The following is a 17,598-nucleotide window of genomic DNA, read 5'->3' as shown; positions in this document are numbered from 1 at the left end:
GAAACATGGGATGTCGGATAGTGTCCTTGTTCTTGTCATTCCCCTTCTTGAAGCCAATATAAGATGACCTTTAACACTGTTAAGATGTGTATTTCTGTGCAGTTCTTCTTTGACATTTTATTGCAAAAGGTCACGGCACTTTTGAATTTTGCGTTTGTTGATTCTGTCCCGAAAATCAAAGCTAACGAACTTTGTGAAGCTGTTTTTTACAAATTTGACGATGGCTGTGGTGCTCGGGGTTTGGTGCATCTCGGCCATCCTGAACAGTCTGTGTCGGGAACATGCCTCCACCTTTAAAGATGGCTGAAGGGGAGCCAGTTTATCCTGCAGTATCGTGTTATTCAAGCCAACCAGAGGGAAAGCTTAACATCGGTGTCTCTTGGTTTCATTTTAGCTTCATCCTGCATATATATTTGCCGATTTCTTTCTCTTGGTCAAACTTTGTTTTGACGTTTCCTTTCATTTTTCCTTTTGCCTTAATGGTTGCTCTTTTTGACATGCCCGTCAGCAATTCAAAACCTGGCACCTGGGATGGACAGTGAAGCAGCATCACACTAAGTGTCACCACTTTTGGGTTACAGTGCAATGTTGAAGCCCCACAATACGTGTGTGAGGATGGATGGTTGGGTGAAAAACGTGGCCAAAATATCAAAGAAAATATCCAACAGTCCTCATTCTCTGAGTTGGATATGTCTAAAGGAATAAAACAGTGGCATGAAACAGGAGCATTTGAATATTGACATCAAGGTCCTACCTTTCTACACAATTTATATTTGAGAGCTCATGAGACTGATGAACAGAGGATGCATTTTGGAGGAAGAGAGGAATCCATAATGCAAAAGAATATTGCTGGGATGCAGTTTGATGTGTGACCTCAAAGAGTCTTTATCCCACAGATTTAAGATGGCACTTGTCAAAGTATGGGCCTTTAGTTGCTGCTGAGTAGCTTGAAGTCCTTCTCTGATGGTGGAAATGAAAAAAAGGAGAGAGAGACTGTGTTTGTAACGTGTTTGACGGGGTTGTTGTGATGTACGCTTAACACGGGCATCCAGAAATAAATATAATAGACTCGAGCATACACTCACGGACACATGAATACTTTAGATGTCAATTTTGTGCTTCCGAGCACTGATTCAACTCTTCGGTGTGGACTCTGTCATGTTATCAGACAGGACGCATGGCGAGTGTTTGCAGAGAGGAGCCCTGATCCAACATCGTCTTAGCTTCTGTAATACTGCAGGTGTTATAAAAGCAAACAGAATATGGATGAGTGGGAGACTGCTGTGATTGAAATGTGCTAAAACGAGTCAGTTCCTTTGTACCACGCACCAAGGTGTGGGAGAGGAGAGAGAGAGAGAGAGAAAATAGGGCAGAGAAGTGTAAAGAAAAAGGTGGAGCTGCTTGCCGATACTTCCCGCGCCTAAACCCAAACACAAGTTGCCCCCAAGGACCCGTTCTCGATCTGATCATATTAACCCGATTTGCGATGCTGCATGGTAAAGCCTCAAATCTCTTGAAGGTTAACAAGTAAAGCATGATGCAGTTCTGTGGTGGTTCATAACACAAACCCGCTGACACGGTTTCCCTCCTATCTCTTTCAGGAAACCTCCTCCTACTCAGATCAAGGCTTCTTAGAAATGAGCTGCCAATGTAAGTCCTTTGCCTGACCTCAGCACTCAACTGGTAACAATGCTTTTAAATGAATTAAATCCACTTAAAGTTGAGATTGAGTTCACAAACACCCATGCACCCACAAAGCCACACAGCCTTGGACCCCCTCACCTTTAACTCCCCGCTCCTCGCTAACCATCGGTGACGGGATTCACCGCTGACTCCATTTATTAGCAGCTAATTGTAAATTCCCCACAAACACACTGCAGGGACATCAAAGGATGACTCACTCTAGGACAAGCTTGTGAAATTCAAATTTCAAACACAGCGATTCCTTCGGTGTTAATGCTACGCAGTTGGCACTTCTGGTTTTTAGTTTGTCATCCGCTGCACAAGGAAGGCTTCAGGCGCGATTAATAATGGATGAGGATGTGAGACTTTTCCAGCGACTTTTCCAGAAGCTTCTGTTCATTCAAAACCCCGGCAGGACGGGCTCTCTGTACACCTGGAAACCTCTGCTGCAGCTTTCAAGTATCACTGCGGATGAGATTGTGAGATGTTGTGAGTGTACAGGAGGTTAGTCACGCTTTCACATCCTTTACATATTATCAGCTTATAGTTTCCTATTAACGCATCTAGCAGATACAAACATTACGTCCAATACTGTCCCTCTGGTTTGGTCTCCAACAACTCCTGAGCAAAATATCTGACTCTTTTGCAGCTTAAATCTCCACTACCATGTCATGTTGTCTTTCTGCTGTTACGTGCTGGGCAGGTGGCATTCAGTGGGTTTGTCTGAGCTTTTTCTCTGAATAGAGCTCCCTGCAGTGGAAGAAATTAAAAGACATGCCAGTGCAGAAGAATATTTCAGCTTGTTTCTAATGCAAAGCCGCTTGGTTCAAGTATTTTATGATCAAGTTTAATTTTTCTTTATTGTTGTGCACTGATATCTAGAGGATTCTTGGAACAAGTTGATTTGTACAGTATCAGAAACACATCGCAATATTCTTCCATGGCTGGTTTCACTTATTGCAGAAAATGCAATTTGTAGTACTCAATTGGGGACAGAAGTGAGACAATGGAGATTTCTACTCCTGCTCCGGTGCAATTATACATTGCAATTATACAACACTGTAATTACGATGACAAAATAGGGGAAATGTGATGTACTATTTCACAGATCATTGAACATTGTGTCTGCAGGATTGTGTTGTACTTGTTATGGAATTAGTGAATGTTGTTTTTGTGAGGGTCTGGCTAAACATCAGTGGGTACAAGTTGTCCAAATCCCACATATGTGTGGAGCTGCCTCTTGAAAGTGGCTTGGGAGGGCTTCTTCTCAACCCTCCAGTGATTTGAATGGAAATGTGAAACGGTATTCATGACACTGCACCAGATTCACTTTGAGGATTATAGCCACAAACGCTGTCCTTCATTTCCTCACACACCTACACACGCACACACACACACACACACACACACACACACACACACACAACGTTGTGTCAATGCAGTCTCTCTCAAATATTTGCATCCACACTTGTATCACACACAGACACACACATGCAGACATGCATTTGCATACAAATGTAGTTCTTGACATTCACACACACAGGCGAACGTACAGCCCAGCAGACCCACACATGCACACACACATTGCCAGTTTCTTTTTCTTTTTTTTGCAGAAACAGGGCTCCTGCCAGCTGTGTTGCTGCGGTTAGGAGATAACAGGAAGCTCCAATCACGGGACTCCTCTCAATCCTGCCCATAAGGCCCCTGATGGAAGTCTCCCTTGGGTGGAGGTTCAGAAGGTGTAGCTGACATCACACTCACAACAGGCCATGCTAGAGGAGTTAGAATTGGATCTGGAGGATGCATTTGACACTGGCTTTCGTAGAGTAACGGTTCACAAAAGGTGCCCCGGTCCGTGGCTTGATAATAGATAAACCGCGCAACTTTCTCTGTTGTGGATTAATTCATACTTTCCTTTTTAGGTCAAAATGAGACGTGTATTTGCCAGGGGATAATCAGATCAATGGTAGCTTTTTTCAGAGGGAAGACAGAACGGATACAACCACAATGTTGAACGGCTGTGATCAAAGCCGAGCCCACTATGTGAATGAGAATGTAGGATAGCAAGGCTGTCATTGATGCATTACTCTTTCCTCGCTGTCGGCACACATGGAGAGGGCGGCTGTGGCAATTTCCCTGAATCACAATGTACGGCTTCTTTTGTCTCTTCACGCCTTCCTCCTCTCGTCTCTTTACGCACTTGCATCAAAAGTGTTCGTCCTGTGCTATTAGAAAGCCTCTTATGTGTGCAGAGAGCAAGAGGCAGGCGTGGAAACGCGTTTTAGTCTGACTAGGACAGCACAGAAGTGCTCTTACTGTCCTTCACACCGAACATAAACTGGTTATCTTTTCTTTTTTTTTTGGTGATAATACTGAATTACTTCATCCCATTTACTGCTACCTTTAATTTGCTGTACACAAACATTTATAATTTTCTACCTTTTTTTTATTTATGATGCCCAAAAGGCAAGGATGAATCATTGCTTTCCCAGAGATGAGATGAAATCTGTTATGTTCTAATTTACCAGGACAAAACACAAAGCCCACTCACACTGTGAATAAACTGTAAAAAAAAAAAAAAAGTCACTGTTACTATGTCAAGGTCAACATACTCTGACTCAGACGTCCCATCGGGCAAAAAAATCCACACTACCTGCTTCAGTGCCAATGAAATGGTAATGAGTCTCAGCAGTGATATTCAAACCTCAGTGGGAAGGAAACCTCATGGGACCCAGATGATTAAGGAGACTTAGTGTAGTGAAATAGTCTTTAATCTTTAAATAACACCTTGGAACAACACAACAGAACATCTGATTTTATTGTTAACAGCTGTTAGATACAGTGCATTAACAAAGTTTTAGTTGTGTATCCAAATATTGTTGTGCTGGTTAAGAATTCAGCCCTGGGGCAGTGTGTCAAATTCACAATTCCACGGGTACAACATAAAAAGACTCCAGGGAAATGGGAGAATGTACTTTGTTCTGGTTCTTTGTGAGCTCAGATTATAACTTTGAAACACCGTGCAAAGACTGTGGAGGGAGAGAGACATTTCAAAGATGGGGGGGGGGCTCATAAAGAAGATGAAATATATTTTTCATCACAATGACAAGGTAGCTTCACAGCAGAAATATACACTGCAAGTATGTTGCATATGAGATTTACATCGTGTAATATATCCATGTGACATTGGGCAACATTTGAGGGCTGTGGTCCGCGTCTAAATGTCAGTGCTCTGTGTGATATCAAACATATATCTGTACCATCTCTGCCTGTCCTGCTGGTTTTATGAGCATCGTCATGGCAACGGCTCATCCTTGTGTCGTTGACAGGTTGACAGACGGCCATTAGGGTATTATTGTGACGTCATGTGGGGATTGTGAGACATGAATGTAGGGGTTGACCCACTTGGCATCCAGACTGCCCTCCCCTCCCCATCACACGATCACTCCTCCCGCCTCGATAGGAAGTGACTTTTCACCTTTTCCTCTCACAGCGAGAAGTCTCATTGCTCTTCTGCTGCTTCCTCTATTGTGAGTCAGGCCAAGGGCATTTTGAAGTGGGTGAGGTTTAAGGCTTATCCCGGTGGGAGTTATAGCCGCGCCGTGGTTGTTCTGGCTGTGGGCGACTGCTCGTAGCTCATACGCAATGCAACGCAGCGACTCGCAAGACAGCACAGGACGTCACTGAGCCGAAGCTTAGGAATAAGATTTGAGAGTTTTCATTAAAGCGTTCAGGTCTTGCCAAAGTTAACTGGAGATAAGAAAAAAAGAAGAAAAACATCAAACCTCTTCTTACCCCTTCATTTAACTTCGTCTTGTACCCTGGAAGTCGACTTCAGTTTCAGTCGAGCCAAAACAAGAAAGAATGGATTTGGCTCTGTATTTCAAATGCTCATTGATGTTGTTTATGTTGTTGCCATGGCGTAGACTATTTAGAGAGCGACTGTTCCAATTTGATGCGATAGTTTGATATCAAAGAACAAGAGGAGGATTATGGTTAAAGTTGTACAGCATGCAGTCGGGATCTTTTAGCTTTTCAAGTGGACCCTTACTGTGTGTGGGTTATGGTTTGTGTCTCTGTGTATGAGCATCATGTGTCTGTAAATTCATTAAAAAAAAGATGCTAATATCTGTGTGGGTGCGGCATATGTGCACATCTCTGTGTCTATTTGCATGAATCCTTGTGATATGCCCTGAATCTAGAGATAGAAGCCGCAGCTGTAGCCCAAATCCCTCAACTCCCACTGCGCTTCACTGTGTGCAGGACCCAGCGAGACACCCATTGCTGTTACTTCCCAAATATAAAAATACTCAGTTATATTATGAGGTTAGTCTTTGATCCCTTACGACTTGCCACGACGTGCCAATTCAAAAAGCTAACCCGCTACTCGTGCTCCCCGCAGATTTAATACCGAAAAGAAAGGTTCCAATCCAATACTAACATGTCCATAAGTACGTGGAAATAGTTCTTAGTCCCTGAATTGAATCCTCCTGTTTTGACCTTGATAAAAAAAATTTCAAAGTGAAGGTTGCAATCCAAAATGTTTCATTTTGTGCAAAAATGCATTTCAATTCAATATGAGGTTTCAACAGTCTGAATTTGCCAAATCAAGTGACTCTCTACCTTATATTAGGACTTTCCCTCTCCGTGTCAAACCGTCTGTGGGGAAACACAAAGAGGGAGTTTTGTGCTCAAAAGACAGTGCCTTGGAAGATCCATACGTGATTTGATTGCCTCAGGTTGCTGCTTCGACTGAACTTTAAAATGTATCTGTCTGTCAAATGTTTTTTGTGCCCATCTCTTACATTAGAGCCACGCTATAAAGGGGGCGTAGTATTCAAAGGAAAGATACCTTCAGCGTACATATGGGCATGTGAGTGTTGTATTAAGGCAGACTTGAAAATATGTAAATATCTATCCTAGTTCTGCAGCTTTTGAAATGATTCTAATGCCGGTGCGCTCTTTTAAAATGTAGTTATTAAATAGCCATAACTGTAGTCCATCTAAATTAATCTAAATTCAACCCTGTGATTTGCACACGGTTGCCTTGACACCTAGACTGTCCCAGCAGATCTACAAAGGGACATCAACAAGGTCAAAGGGGTGGTTGCCTAGTGGATGATATATTGTTGGAACACGGCCCGTGATAATGGCTGTCATACAGATTAGAGGTGAAGGTCAAAAGAATAAGCTAAATGTTTATCATCATGTGGCTTTCGGATTAAATGTTTTCACTTTCCTTTGTTTCATTTTCAAATGCACTGTAGCTCCAGTTTATACAGATTCATTGTTTCGGGCTGATTTGTAGTCGGACTTTGCTTCGGGTGTAAACATTTAGGAACGGGTTTGTGTTATGAAATAGATTGAGATGTTACATCAAGGACCTGTTTTTATTCATTTATTTCAACACTCAAATGAAAAGTTCACACAGTGCATGATCCTTCAGCCCACACAACCTCTTAACACCTGTTGTTTCTGAAACACTGGGTATTAATCGGGTGTGTTACATATTGTGGATATCAATGGCGTAACACAACAGGTGGTAGTGAGACATCAGCTGATTTTGAGCCACCTTAAAATATGTGACATTTTATTGAGCTCTTGTCTCGTCATTCGGAGGTCAGGAACAGTGATATATATATATATCTACAGTTACAAAGAAATGCCTGTCAATACACAGCCTTGAAGTCATGATAATCAGGGCTGCAAATACATACAGTAAATCCTCTGTACCGCTGCAAAGAAGCGCTGTTTTCTTAAATGTAAAACACAAAGACATCGCCAGGTGGCACATTCAGTCTTTTCATTCTAGGCTTTCCTCATCCCCCCCAAAAAAAAGAAAATGTAACTCCATATCCCTTTCATGTAGAAAGAAATAGTTTTGAGGACACGGAAAGTTCTGTCGCCATGCTAAGCAGTGAAGTGGTGCCACTGACTTCCTTTCTGGCTCACAGTCTTCAGAGATGGGCTAAAATGAGTGGGTCATCTATCACAACAGAGGGGAGAGTGGTAAATTTATAGCTGTGAAAATAGGCCAGAGCACAGCACTGATGGAATAGATGGAGTGTAATTAGGACAAGGTTAGCCCGCCTCACACACAGGCATGCGTTCACATTCATTATTAAATATGTGACACATATACATACATGTGTCTTCCCATCGCAAACACTTGGAGGTATTCAGTTATTCAATTACCGCTCGCTGGAAAACGGGGCCCGATCGCGTAAAACAAAGCGAAGAACATTGAAATCTCCCAAGCAGTCGCATTTATTCTACTCCGCACGCATATGCCTCACACATTCACACTCATTTACACCCTCACACCGTTTCTGGAGTAAACACATCCGTCGAACACTCTCCTCCTCCAGTGTCTGATCACCTCTGATGAAAAGTTTGTTTGTTTTTTTCATATGTAAAAACTCATTCACCTCTCTTGCTCTTCCTCCGTGTGTTGCTCCCTTCTTGCTGATCGATGTATTTCTCATCTTCCTTTTCATATTTATATTTGTTAACCTTCTACCGAATGCACATTCTCACACCTTCTTCCCTTCAGATCGCTTTGATTTTCACAGCCGTCAGAACCCCACACCTTTCTCCCCCCCCCCTTCCTTCTGTCCCTTTCTCATTACGAGCAGCCTGTAAGCGTTCGCCCCCCTTGTTACATGTAACACACATTGCCTTTTCGACACAGCACACCAACACGCACACGGAGCTGCCCCCTGTCGACCGGGGCAGTGCTGTAAGCCTATGGAGCAGATGGGCTCAGGCCTGACTGACTGAGCTTTGCTCTGACAAACTGCCTCTCAGTGCAGTGTTGCTGAGATGAGAGGATGATGTCCTTTGCACGTTTATAATCTAAATCTGGCCACCCACAGACTTGCCAATCTAGAAACTGGCAACCGGTCGAAAAAAATCTGGCAACTCGAGGGCTACAGCACGGACAACCCGGAGACATTTTGATACAGTGTTTAGCCATCAGCTTTACAGTTTCCAGGATGACAAAGCTGTGAATGAAAATATTGGATATAGAATTCTCACCATGTCTCGGAGTTTGGTTTTGGAACTCTTTCATGCCAGGAAATATGTTGACGGCGTAAATATTGTTGCAGTTGGAACAGATAAAATCTTCATTTAGTGATTTTCTTTTTAGAATAGACAGGATCTTAACAGAAGGCAAATAGAGGGAAACCTGGGAAAAGAACGACAGATCGTACCTAGAATGATGAAGCACTAAAATAACATTAATAAAAATGAAAATATAGTAATAAAGTTGTTAACAGAAAGAGAGCAAGAGATCTACCGTCTTAACTTCTAAGATGGTTTCATTAAATCACTGTCGACATCTAAAAATGTCAAAGATATATCAGTTATTTTACCAAAAGCATTTTTTTTTTCATTTTCCATTTATCATTGCAGTAACTCTAAGAACTGCTAAAATAATTAACTATACTGTATATAAAATTAGCTCCACCTCAACCAGCTACAACTTTAATGCTCTGCTACACTGACACATCAGTATTAGTAATTCATAATGTCATATATGATAATGTAATGGTTACTGGTGGCACTTTTCTGCAGAACACAGCTTTTCCTTTTTATATTTGTAATATATTTTGCTTTGATACTTTTACTTAAGGGGAATTTGAAATGACTGTCTTTTACTTGAAATTATTTATATTGTCATTAATGATAAAAAAAAAAACTGAAAAAATATGCATTATGTGCATCATTAAAAAACGATGTGTGTGCTTCAGAGACAACATGTCTTCAGGAATGGCTCTGGGACTGACAAATAATTCCTCCCATGCCATCTCAAAACTTGGTAGAAACGCAGTCCTGCTTGTATTGAGTGTGATCGCCCTCTGCTGGTCAGTTGCGTGAACTGCCTGTGCCTCTGAGGTTGTGATGGCTGAGAGAATGAGTAAGGTCATGAATTGGAGATGGTGCCAAACGCCCCTTTTTCCCACTTGAGGAGCAGATGGCAGCTCCCCAGTGCACAGGGCAGGGAGATGCAACCACCAGACGCTCCAAGCAGGGTGTAAAACAAACACACACACACAGTACGAGGATCGTACACACAGACTGAGGTGATCTCTTCCGTCTGAGATTATGATTGCAGAGGCTTGACCTGAATTATGTTACGTGTACAAAGTTTCATGACTACATCACGCAGTGACAAAAACTGTTCACAGACATATAAACACCTGGCAAGTTACTCAAAACTGCTTCTGTGGTAGTTCCCAGTCTCGAGGACCACGTTTTTCCTTCATGACACACACACACACACGCACACTCACACACACACACACAGACTCACAAGGTGAAGACTATACTGGAGTAATCACAGAGTATACCTTTTAAGGACCTGTGAATCAGCATCTAATGACCTCATTATCAGTGTTTTATTAGAGCCGGTGCACTGGAAAGGTCAGCCACTCAATAATATAGATTTATCATTAAATGTCTATAAGACAACATTTTCTGTCATAAATCTATGAGTGACTAAGATCTAGGCCATTTCTAGGTCATGTTCATTTCCCCTTTACATGTTACATTTTCATGCCATTTCTCATTTTAGGGTTTAATTAACAACTATTCAAAAAACAACTCAAAAATAGTAACATTTTGCACATGTATTGAAACTTTTGACTGGCAGTGTACAGTCTACGATCCCGCCTGCATTTATAATGCCAGCATCACTGTCATTTGAAGGCGTGCTGGTTGACACATTGAAGAGTGTATGCTAAACCTAGCTGAGTGGCGTGTCGCGACGGGATATGAAGCAGTTAGCTAATGTGGTGTAAAAGGATTTAGAGGATTTGACCCTATCAGCAGAGATGGCACTCAGAGAGGCTCTGTTAATGACACTAAATGAGTCTGTGCCTGCAGCATGTTAATAATGATGGCATGAAAGCCAGGCTTATCATTTACATGGAGCTTCTTCTTTTTTTTTTTCTTTTTTTTGCAAATAGCTAATTACTAGAAATGTGTTAAAGTGATGTGTGAGCACATATCAGTATTATGTAAAAACAAAGTAACACAATGATTTCAGTGCCTTCTCTGAAACTGTGAATCATGGTCAACTCACATTGTGCTGTCAATTTAATGGAATCTTGTGAGATGACTTTCAATGTCCCATCGTGTATTGTCTGTCTGGCAGTATCCTGCAATCATCATATTTTCCGCAGGTTTAGTTGTTGTTGTTGTTTTTTTAAGATAGGGCCAAGCTGAATTATGACAATCGAGGACTGCATACTGGTTTCAAATTAGATTTTTAAACTTTTAGAAAGCCATTGACTGCAAGGTTGACAGTTCACATAACTTGCCTCAGCATGGTAATATAAGTTAGGAGAAAAGATGTGCAATGCTGTCCCCTCATTAGTCATTTTTGTTGCTTTGTAGTTCACCATTCTAGTATTTTTGCATAAGAATAGATGCAATAAGACTACCTGGCCAGAATCAAAATGGTGAAGTCGCGTTCAGACTGCCGGCCGGCGGGTCACCCTGAAGCAAACAGTGCAAGGCTGCAGCTGTGCGAAGCAGCTGTAAATGTATAAATTTAAGATGCCTGCCTAGCTGACTTCCCCTGGTTGAATTAAAAATAAATGTACCATGCTGAGGATGAGATTGAGTTTTTAACCCTTTATGAGTTTTCTCTGTATCTGCAGGAACTCTGCAGGAACTCTGATGAAAACATATATCATTCATCTTTTTGTTCCTGTCCAATCTAAATGTAAGGTCCTGCATGCTATCACACACCACAACTACTATTTATCAATCTTGGAGGTTTGATAGAAAAATCGGGTATAATTATATTAAATATCCACTAAATTATGTAAGAGCTGATCTGAATATAAGACATTTGAGTTATGAGGGGTGATTTAAACATGCCATTCAGCTGCAGCTGCCAAGACTAAATGACAAATGGATTCAGGGTACCTTTACGATCGCTTAGACAAGTGATAAAGAGCCACAAAATTCTTTCTGAAGTCTACCTGCTGTCGTAAAAGAAACATTTATTTCAGGGATTTTACATGACCTATGGACCAAACGCAGAATAATAATCTTTTCAACTGCATTCACTTAACTACAGCAACAGAGACAAGAAAGCAGCATGCATATTGTTAAGTTTTGAATAGACGTTCGATAATGGTATCTGCCTTGACAGGCAGGGCCCCTTTAGTCCAGCAGGAATGATAAAAAATGAATGATGATGACACATTTGATTTTTCTGTTGGTGATTATGAACACACCTGTCAATGCATGAATAATATAATAGCCACTATCCTTCGCTATCTTTTTCCATGCATGAAGTACCATCGCTGCTGCCTTGCCAGGTAGGGCATTGGCACAGCCTGACTGGTGCAGAAGCCAACTCCTGCAACCCCCCCACTGGTCAAATCCTCTTTACTGGTTTACTATGACAATCTGTCCGCCACCGTTGGCTCACCATGCACAGAGAGGACTGGATGACCAGTGCCAGGGATACCCACTGTAGGCGGGAAGAGGAGAAAGAGATCAGATGGTATAATAGGCCAAGAAAGAGTGCTACAAGCTGAAAGAAAGGTTTTCCCAGAGATTTGGTTGTTCTGTCACACAACTAACCTGTAGGAGAGGCAGCAGGTCTATTGTTAAGACTTTTTTTTAAATGCTGTTTTGTTTTCCTATGGAAGGGCACATCATTCGATATACACTGCTACACCAACATTTAATTAGTTGAGCACACGAACGAAAATGTTTGTGCTGTGTGAATTATTGTTCTTCTAATTTTCTTGTTCAGGCTGTGATTAGAGAGAAAAGGGGAGATATTTGTTCATGCTGGCATGTACTGTAGCTCCGTAGCTGCGGAGGTGTCCGGAGTTACAGATGACTGCCAACAACTGGGCTTGTCATTGTTCTACACATTCTTTTTCTATCCACTTTGTGCATTTGAACACAGATGTTCTCTGTGGGAGGCAACAGAAAGCTGGCTCATTCACTGCATAGTATCCCCCCCCCTTAGCTAGCCCGTAGCTTGGTTTGGCATATAAGTGGGTGTGTTTGCGTGGCTGAGATGATAGGGCACTGTTGAGTTTGAATGGGTATGTCTGTGTCTGTGTTTGTGTGTTTTGTACACTACTGTATTAGCCAGTACTACATTAAACCTCTTCCCTCACTCTTGTGTCTTGTGTGTGTCGTTCTGTCTTGTTTTCTAGGAATCACCTTCAAGGTTATCAGTCATCTCTACTCGGCCTGGGGGTCTTCTAGAAGGTCGGACCTCCTCGCCACCATGAAAGGGTTGGGGACCAACCGTAACAGACACCTCTCTGACTCCTGTGACCCTTCCTCAGGCCACCCGGAGGCCTTCTACTCTCAGAAGACCAGCACTCTCCCACGCAGCCCCTACCTGCTGAGCCCTACAATGGACCACTATGGCACCATGGACCCCCACCTCTATCCTTCAGCCAACCCAGGCTCCCTTCCACCAGAATGCATGCTGCCACTCAACAACCAGCTGTCTAACAGCAGCACCTTCCCCAGGATTCATTACAACTCCTACGACCAGTCGGACTTCTCCCCACCTGGAGACAGCATCGGGGGAATAAGTACAGGGACCATGGGTACGTCCATGTCCATGGGCATGGGAACGGGAATGGGCATGGGAACGGGTATGGGCATGGGAACGGGTATGGGCATGGGAACAGGTATGGGCATGGGCATGGCAGGGCTAAGTGGACGAACACCTATGATTACGAGTGGCTCAGCAACCATATCGCATCACATGTCCAAGAACCAGGCACCATCCAGTCTGCTGGAGTTTGATAAGCAGCTACCTGGAGGCCGCGACGGATTCAGCACGTTGCAGTTTCACCGAACGTCTGCCGTCGCTGCTGCGAAGCAGCACACAGACAGTCCCGGTCGCATCCGTTACATGCTGCACTCGGTGCAGAAACTCTTTGCTAAGTCCCAGTCACTGGAGAGCCAACACATGAAAGGAAACGTCAACGGACGCTCCACTGGCAGCGGCGGAGGCTCGTCTGGCACCGAAGATGGGGGGAAGCAGAATCGCAGATCTAAGAGCAAAGACCGGGGTACGAAATCAGAGGCGACCGCCAAGCGACGGCCACGCTCGAACATGTCCGGCTATTGGAGCTCAGACGATTTAGACAGCAGCGATTTGAGCAGCTACCACAACACCATGGCGATGATGACGCTTGGACGCCCGACTGGCCATGACAGTCAGGTGGGCCAGACCCGATACATCCAAAGTGGCTACAACACTATCGGCTCCTCCAAAAGCAGCAATGACATGAAGTATCAGACACTTGCTGCACCTGGGGGTGGAGGAGGTGGTGGACTTGGTGGAGCGGGAAGGATGGTTATAAATGATAATGACTATATGAAAGGAGGGTCCTGGTCCACACTGACCATGGGCCAGCCGAGACAGGTGATCCAGAAGGGCTCAGCTACTCTGGACAGGTCCATGCTCAAGTCCAAATCCTGCCAACCTGAACTGACCTGCAACTACCTGCAGGTTGGACGAAGGGTGAGTGGAGCTGAAATGAATGTAGTGCTGGGTGAAAGTTAGATTTACAGAAAAAAACGCGAACACAAAATGATTTCCGTTGCTAAAAAAAAATATCAAAGTATGCTAACTGTCAAGTTCATTTAAACACGATGACATTGATTGTTAAAAAAATAATATTAATTGTATCCACCTATGCTGTCTATAGGGTGACTGGAGTAGCACATTAGGTCGCAGTGGGGGTGCCAATGAAATCCCGTGTCGGCGGATGCGCAGCGGTAGCTACGTAAAGGCCATGGGAGACATGGAAGACAGCGATGACTCAGAGGGAAGCCCCAAACCCTCGCCAAAAACCGCTGCTCGTCGCCAGAGCTACCTCAGGGCTACACAGCAGTCTCTGAGCGACCAGCTACCCCCACGCAAGTAAGAAGACAGGCTGTACTTTAACACACCTACACATTAGTATTCCACAGCAAGAGAGACAACCTAATGTTACAGGTGCAATCTGTGAGTCAAATTCAAACCAAAGTAACCCCTGATTGAAGTCCAAAACAGCAGATTGCAATCTATGATCAGCCATAAAGACATTAACAACAGACTATTATGGATCTGCATTCTCATTTTTTCCTAGGTTTACTACGTGTTTTTTTATACATCATTTGGGTTTTTAGGTACAACTATAAAATGGACCTTTATTCCAGTCAAAATCAGTCAAATGTTATATTGTGTAACCTGAACGCCTCGTTTCCTGTATGGGAGTATATTAAAATATATGTTGAATATACAGTCACTCCTACAGCCTTGAACACACAGCCTCCCAACATTGAAGAGAAAATAATGAAGCCACGTTTTATCCGGACTTACAGGAAGGAACCACACCTACCCTCACCATGATGACGATGATGCATACAACAAGCACACACATGAACACACTCCACGCTGTGCTTACTCATGCATAGAATGAAGTGGTGTCAGAGTCCCTGTTGTTACCCACATGCCAGCTTTACTACCGAACCTCACCTGGGATTTACCATCCTGCTCTCGGACCCGCAATGTATCAGTTCAGCCGAGAGCATGAGAGTAGTTTACATGATACGACACTTGAATGGACACAAAAGTTTGTGTCCATTCATTTTTCACACAATATGTGATGCAGTGGGACAAATTGACTGAGTTGACTTTTTCAGAAAATCCATTCTTTTCCTTTCATTTGTACCTAAGGTAATGTTAAGCTAATTTAAGCCAGACAGAACTGTTGTATGGTGTAATGTCTTCTCAGATTTCAGAGTGATTGCATTTGCAGAAGAACAATCACAATACTATGAAGTTACGAAAGGTTTTGTGAGCAGTTCCATTTGCTATCTGACATAAAATACTTACTATGTTTCTATCTGAAATAGTTGTCTGCAGGGATTTGCTCAAGACATTTACCAATGTTTTAAGAGATAAGATAAAACTTTTTAAATGTATTATTCAATATAATTTTGTCGTGTGATTTTCATGCTTTGACATACCGATTTGGTTTGATGTTTTATTTTACAGTAAGCATAAGTAAATTAAACTGTTTTCAATTTCCCATCACACACATGTCTATTATTAACTTTCAATATTTACCGAGGGAGCTCCGAAGATCGAAAGCTTCTAGACAAAGTGTGTGACAGCATCTTCTATTAAGCAGCTCTTGTTTTTGTTACAGTGTCAAAATATCGGTGCGGTTTTATATGCAGACACTTTAACAGTGGGCATGTTTCTGGTTGGATCAGAGGAGTACTAATGTAATCTTTCATTCATCCGAAGCAAAAGGGTGTCATCCTGAGAAACACAGCCACAGACCTTCCTGACATTCACACCTCCACATACATAAAATATTTCAAATCCCTTTGAAGTCTATGTTTAGAAAATTAGGGATTTATTCTTCCCTAAAGCGTGCTTGAATGACTAACCCTACCCCCCCCTGCCAATCCCTGACCATCCAACCCCACTCTCTTCCCGTCTGCTCCACCCTGATTGGCGTGAGCAGCAGAACCCTGGATTACACCTTGTTGCAGGGGGAGCTGGATGCCCTGTGGTCTCCACTCCACAGTGTGTCCTCTCTGCACCAGCTGGGCAGGTCAATGAGCAGGTCAGTGATAGGCCTGCAAGCCATGTCTCAGGAGCGTGGTGCAAAACGCTTTTGTCTGATTGGATCATTTACAATCGCTGACTTTGCACTGCCCCCCTCAGATGCCTGTAAAGTCAGCGGCAACTCCAAATGCCAAATTCATACCCTGCTGCCAACAAACGCCAACCTTCCTGAAGCTTGTAAACACCATCTGCCCTTTGCTTTTAGGAGAAAAGTTTGACACTTATTCAAATGAGGGGATGGCATGGCAGCGTCCTGTCATGTTACTATCACTGTGTGCCAACAAAGAATATGTAAAAGCCAGCTGCAGTTTGATTCAACTTAAACCTGTTCTTTGTCTTTGGCACCATGATGGCACAGAGAGCTGTGTACATGCGTCACCTGACATCACTGGCTTTGCATGCTCAGATGCAACAATGACCGATCCCAAACATTAGATGAAGGTCGAGATTTGGATTCACGATGACTCGTGAACGAAAGCGGAAATGAAAGGGGGTAACTCGAATAACAACCGCATCCTCCTTTTATCTCTCTTTCAATCCCTGGTTTTGCTGATCATTCATTTTTCCATGTATCCCTTCTGGCTCCCTTTCATAGTATAATAACATCAGCCGTTTTTTTTCCTGCACATGTCCTGATGCCATTTTGACATCGGCTCTAATTTTCCTCCTTATATTTCATACCCTTAACACGACTCCTTTGTCTTTTCTTCTCATCTTACTCCTCTTACCAGCTGTCTTCCGTCTCTCAGAGAGCTCTCCAATAATCGCAGCCTGGACAACCTAGACTGCATCGGGGGTACAGTCTCCTCTCTGCCACACTGGGACGATGATGACTTCAGCCAGGCCTGCAGCACCTTAGGCAGACGTAGCTGCTTGGGACAGGTCAGTAATGCTTGCCTGAAGAGGACAGACCGTGTGCGCAGTATTAAATATAGCATATACAGAGTTAAGAATAGATTTGTACTCCCTCAAAATTTGCATGACTTAGCTCCAAGCAAACCCTCTACCTTCAAATCAACAGTCAGTTTCAAAGACCCCTTTGTCTGGCTTGAGCTGCTAACGCTCATTTCCGTAGAATTTGCATTTTCACAGATGCAGCTCTATTATGAACCTAAGAACCAAATGAATGACATTGGTATTTTTTCATGAAATGTTTCTACTTACATAACAGCTATTGGCCTCCCGATGACAAGGTCACTAACATGATGAACAACTACTCAGAGCAGCTCTGATCTTTTTCAAAGAACTAGACAGTGCAGGCTATTAGTACAGGATTTACACACAAT

General features: G+C 43.0%; 1 protein-coding gene across 3 annotated transcripts in view; it reads left to right on the top strand.

The window, feature by feature from the left end:
• dlgap4b (discs, large homolog-associated protein 4b) overlaps positions 1-17,598 on the top strand; it is a 98,433-nt gene that overhangs the window by 55,784 nt on the left and 25,051 nt on the right. For 2 of the 3 annotated variants that reach the window (XM_084031888.1, XM_084031889.1), the window contains 4 exons: positions 1,602-1,650; positions 12,879-14,209; positions 14,397-14,611; positions 17,044-17,194. In XM_084031888.1, the coding sequence (XP_083888014.1) occupies positions 12,953-14,209; positions 14,397-14,611; positions 17,044-17,194 (1,623 nt within the window). In that variant the 5' untranslated portion in view covers positions 1,602-1,650; positions 12,879-12,952. Of the gene's footprint in view, positions 1-1,601; positions 1,651-12,878; positions 14,210-14,396; positions 14,612-16,208; positions 16,311-17,043; positions 17,195-17,598 lie in introns of all 3 variants that reach the window. The other variant, XM_084031887.1, reaches the window with a different exon arrangement.

This window comes from Eutrigla gurnardus, assembly GCF_963514095.1.
Source record: "Eutrigla gurnardus genome assembly, chromosome: 2".
NCBI classification, from domain to species: domain Eukaryota; kingdom Metazoa; phylum Chordata; class Actinopteri; order Perciformes; family Triglidae; genus Eutrigla; species Eutrigla gurnardus.
Note: the sequence above shows the minus strand (reverse complement) of the source record. Positions and strands in the feature narration are given on the sequence as shown.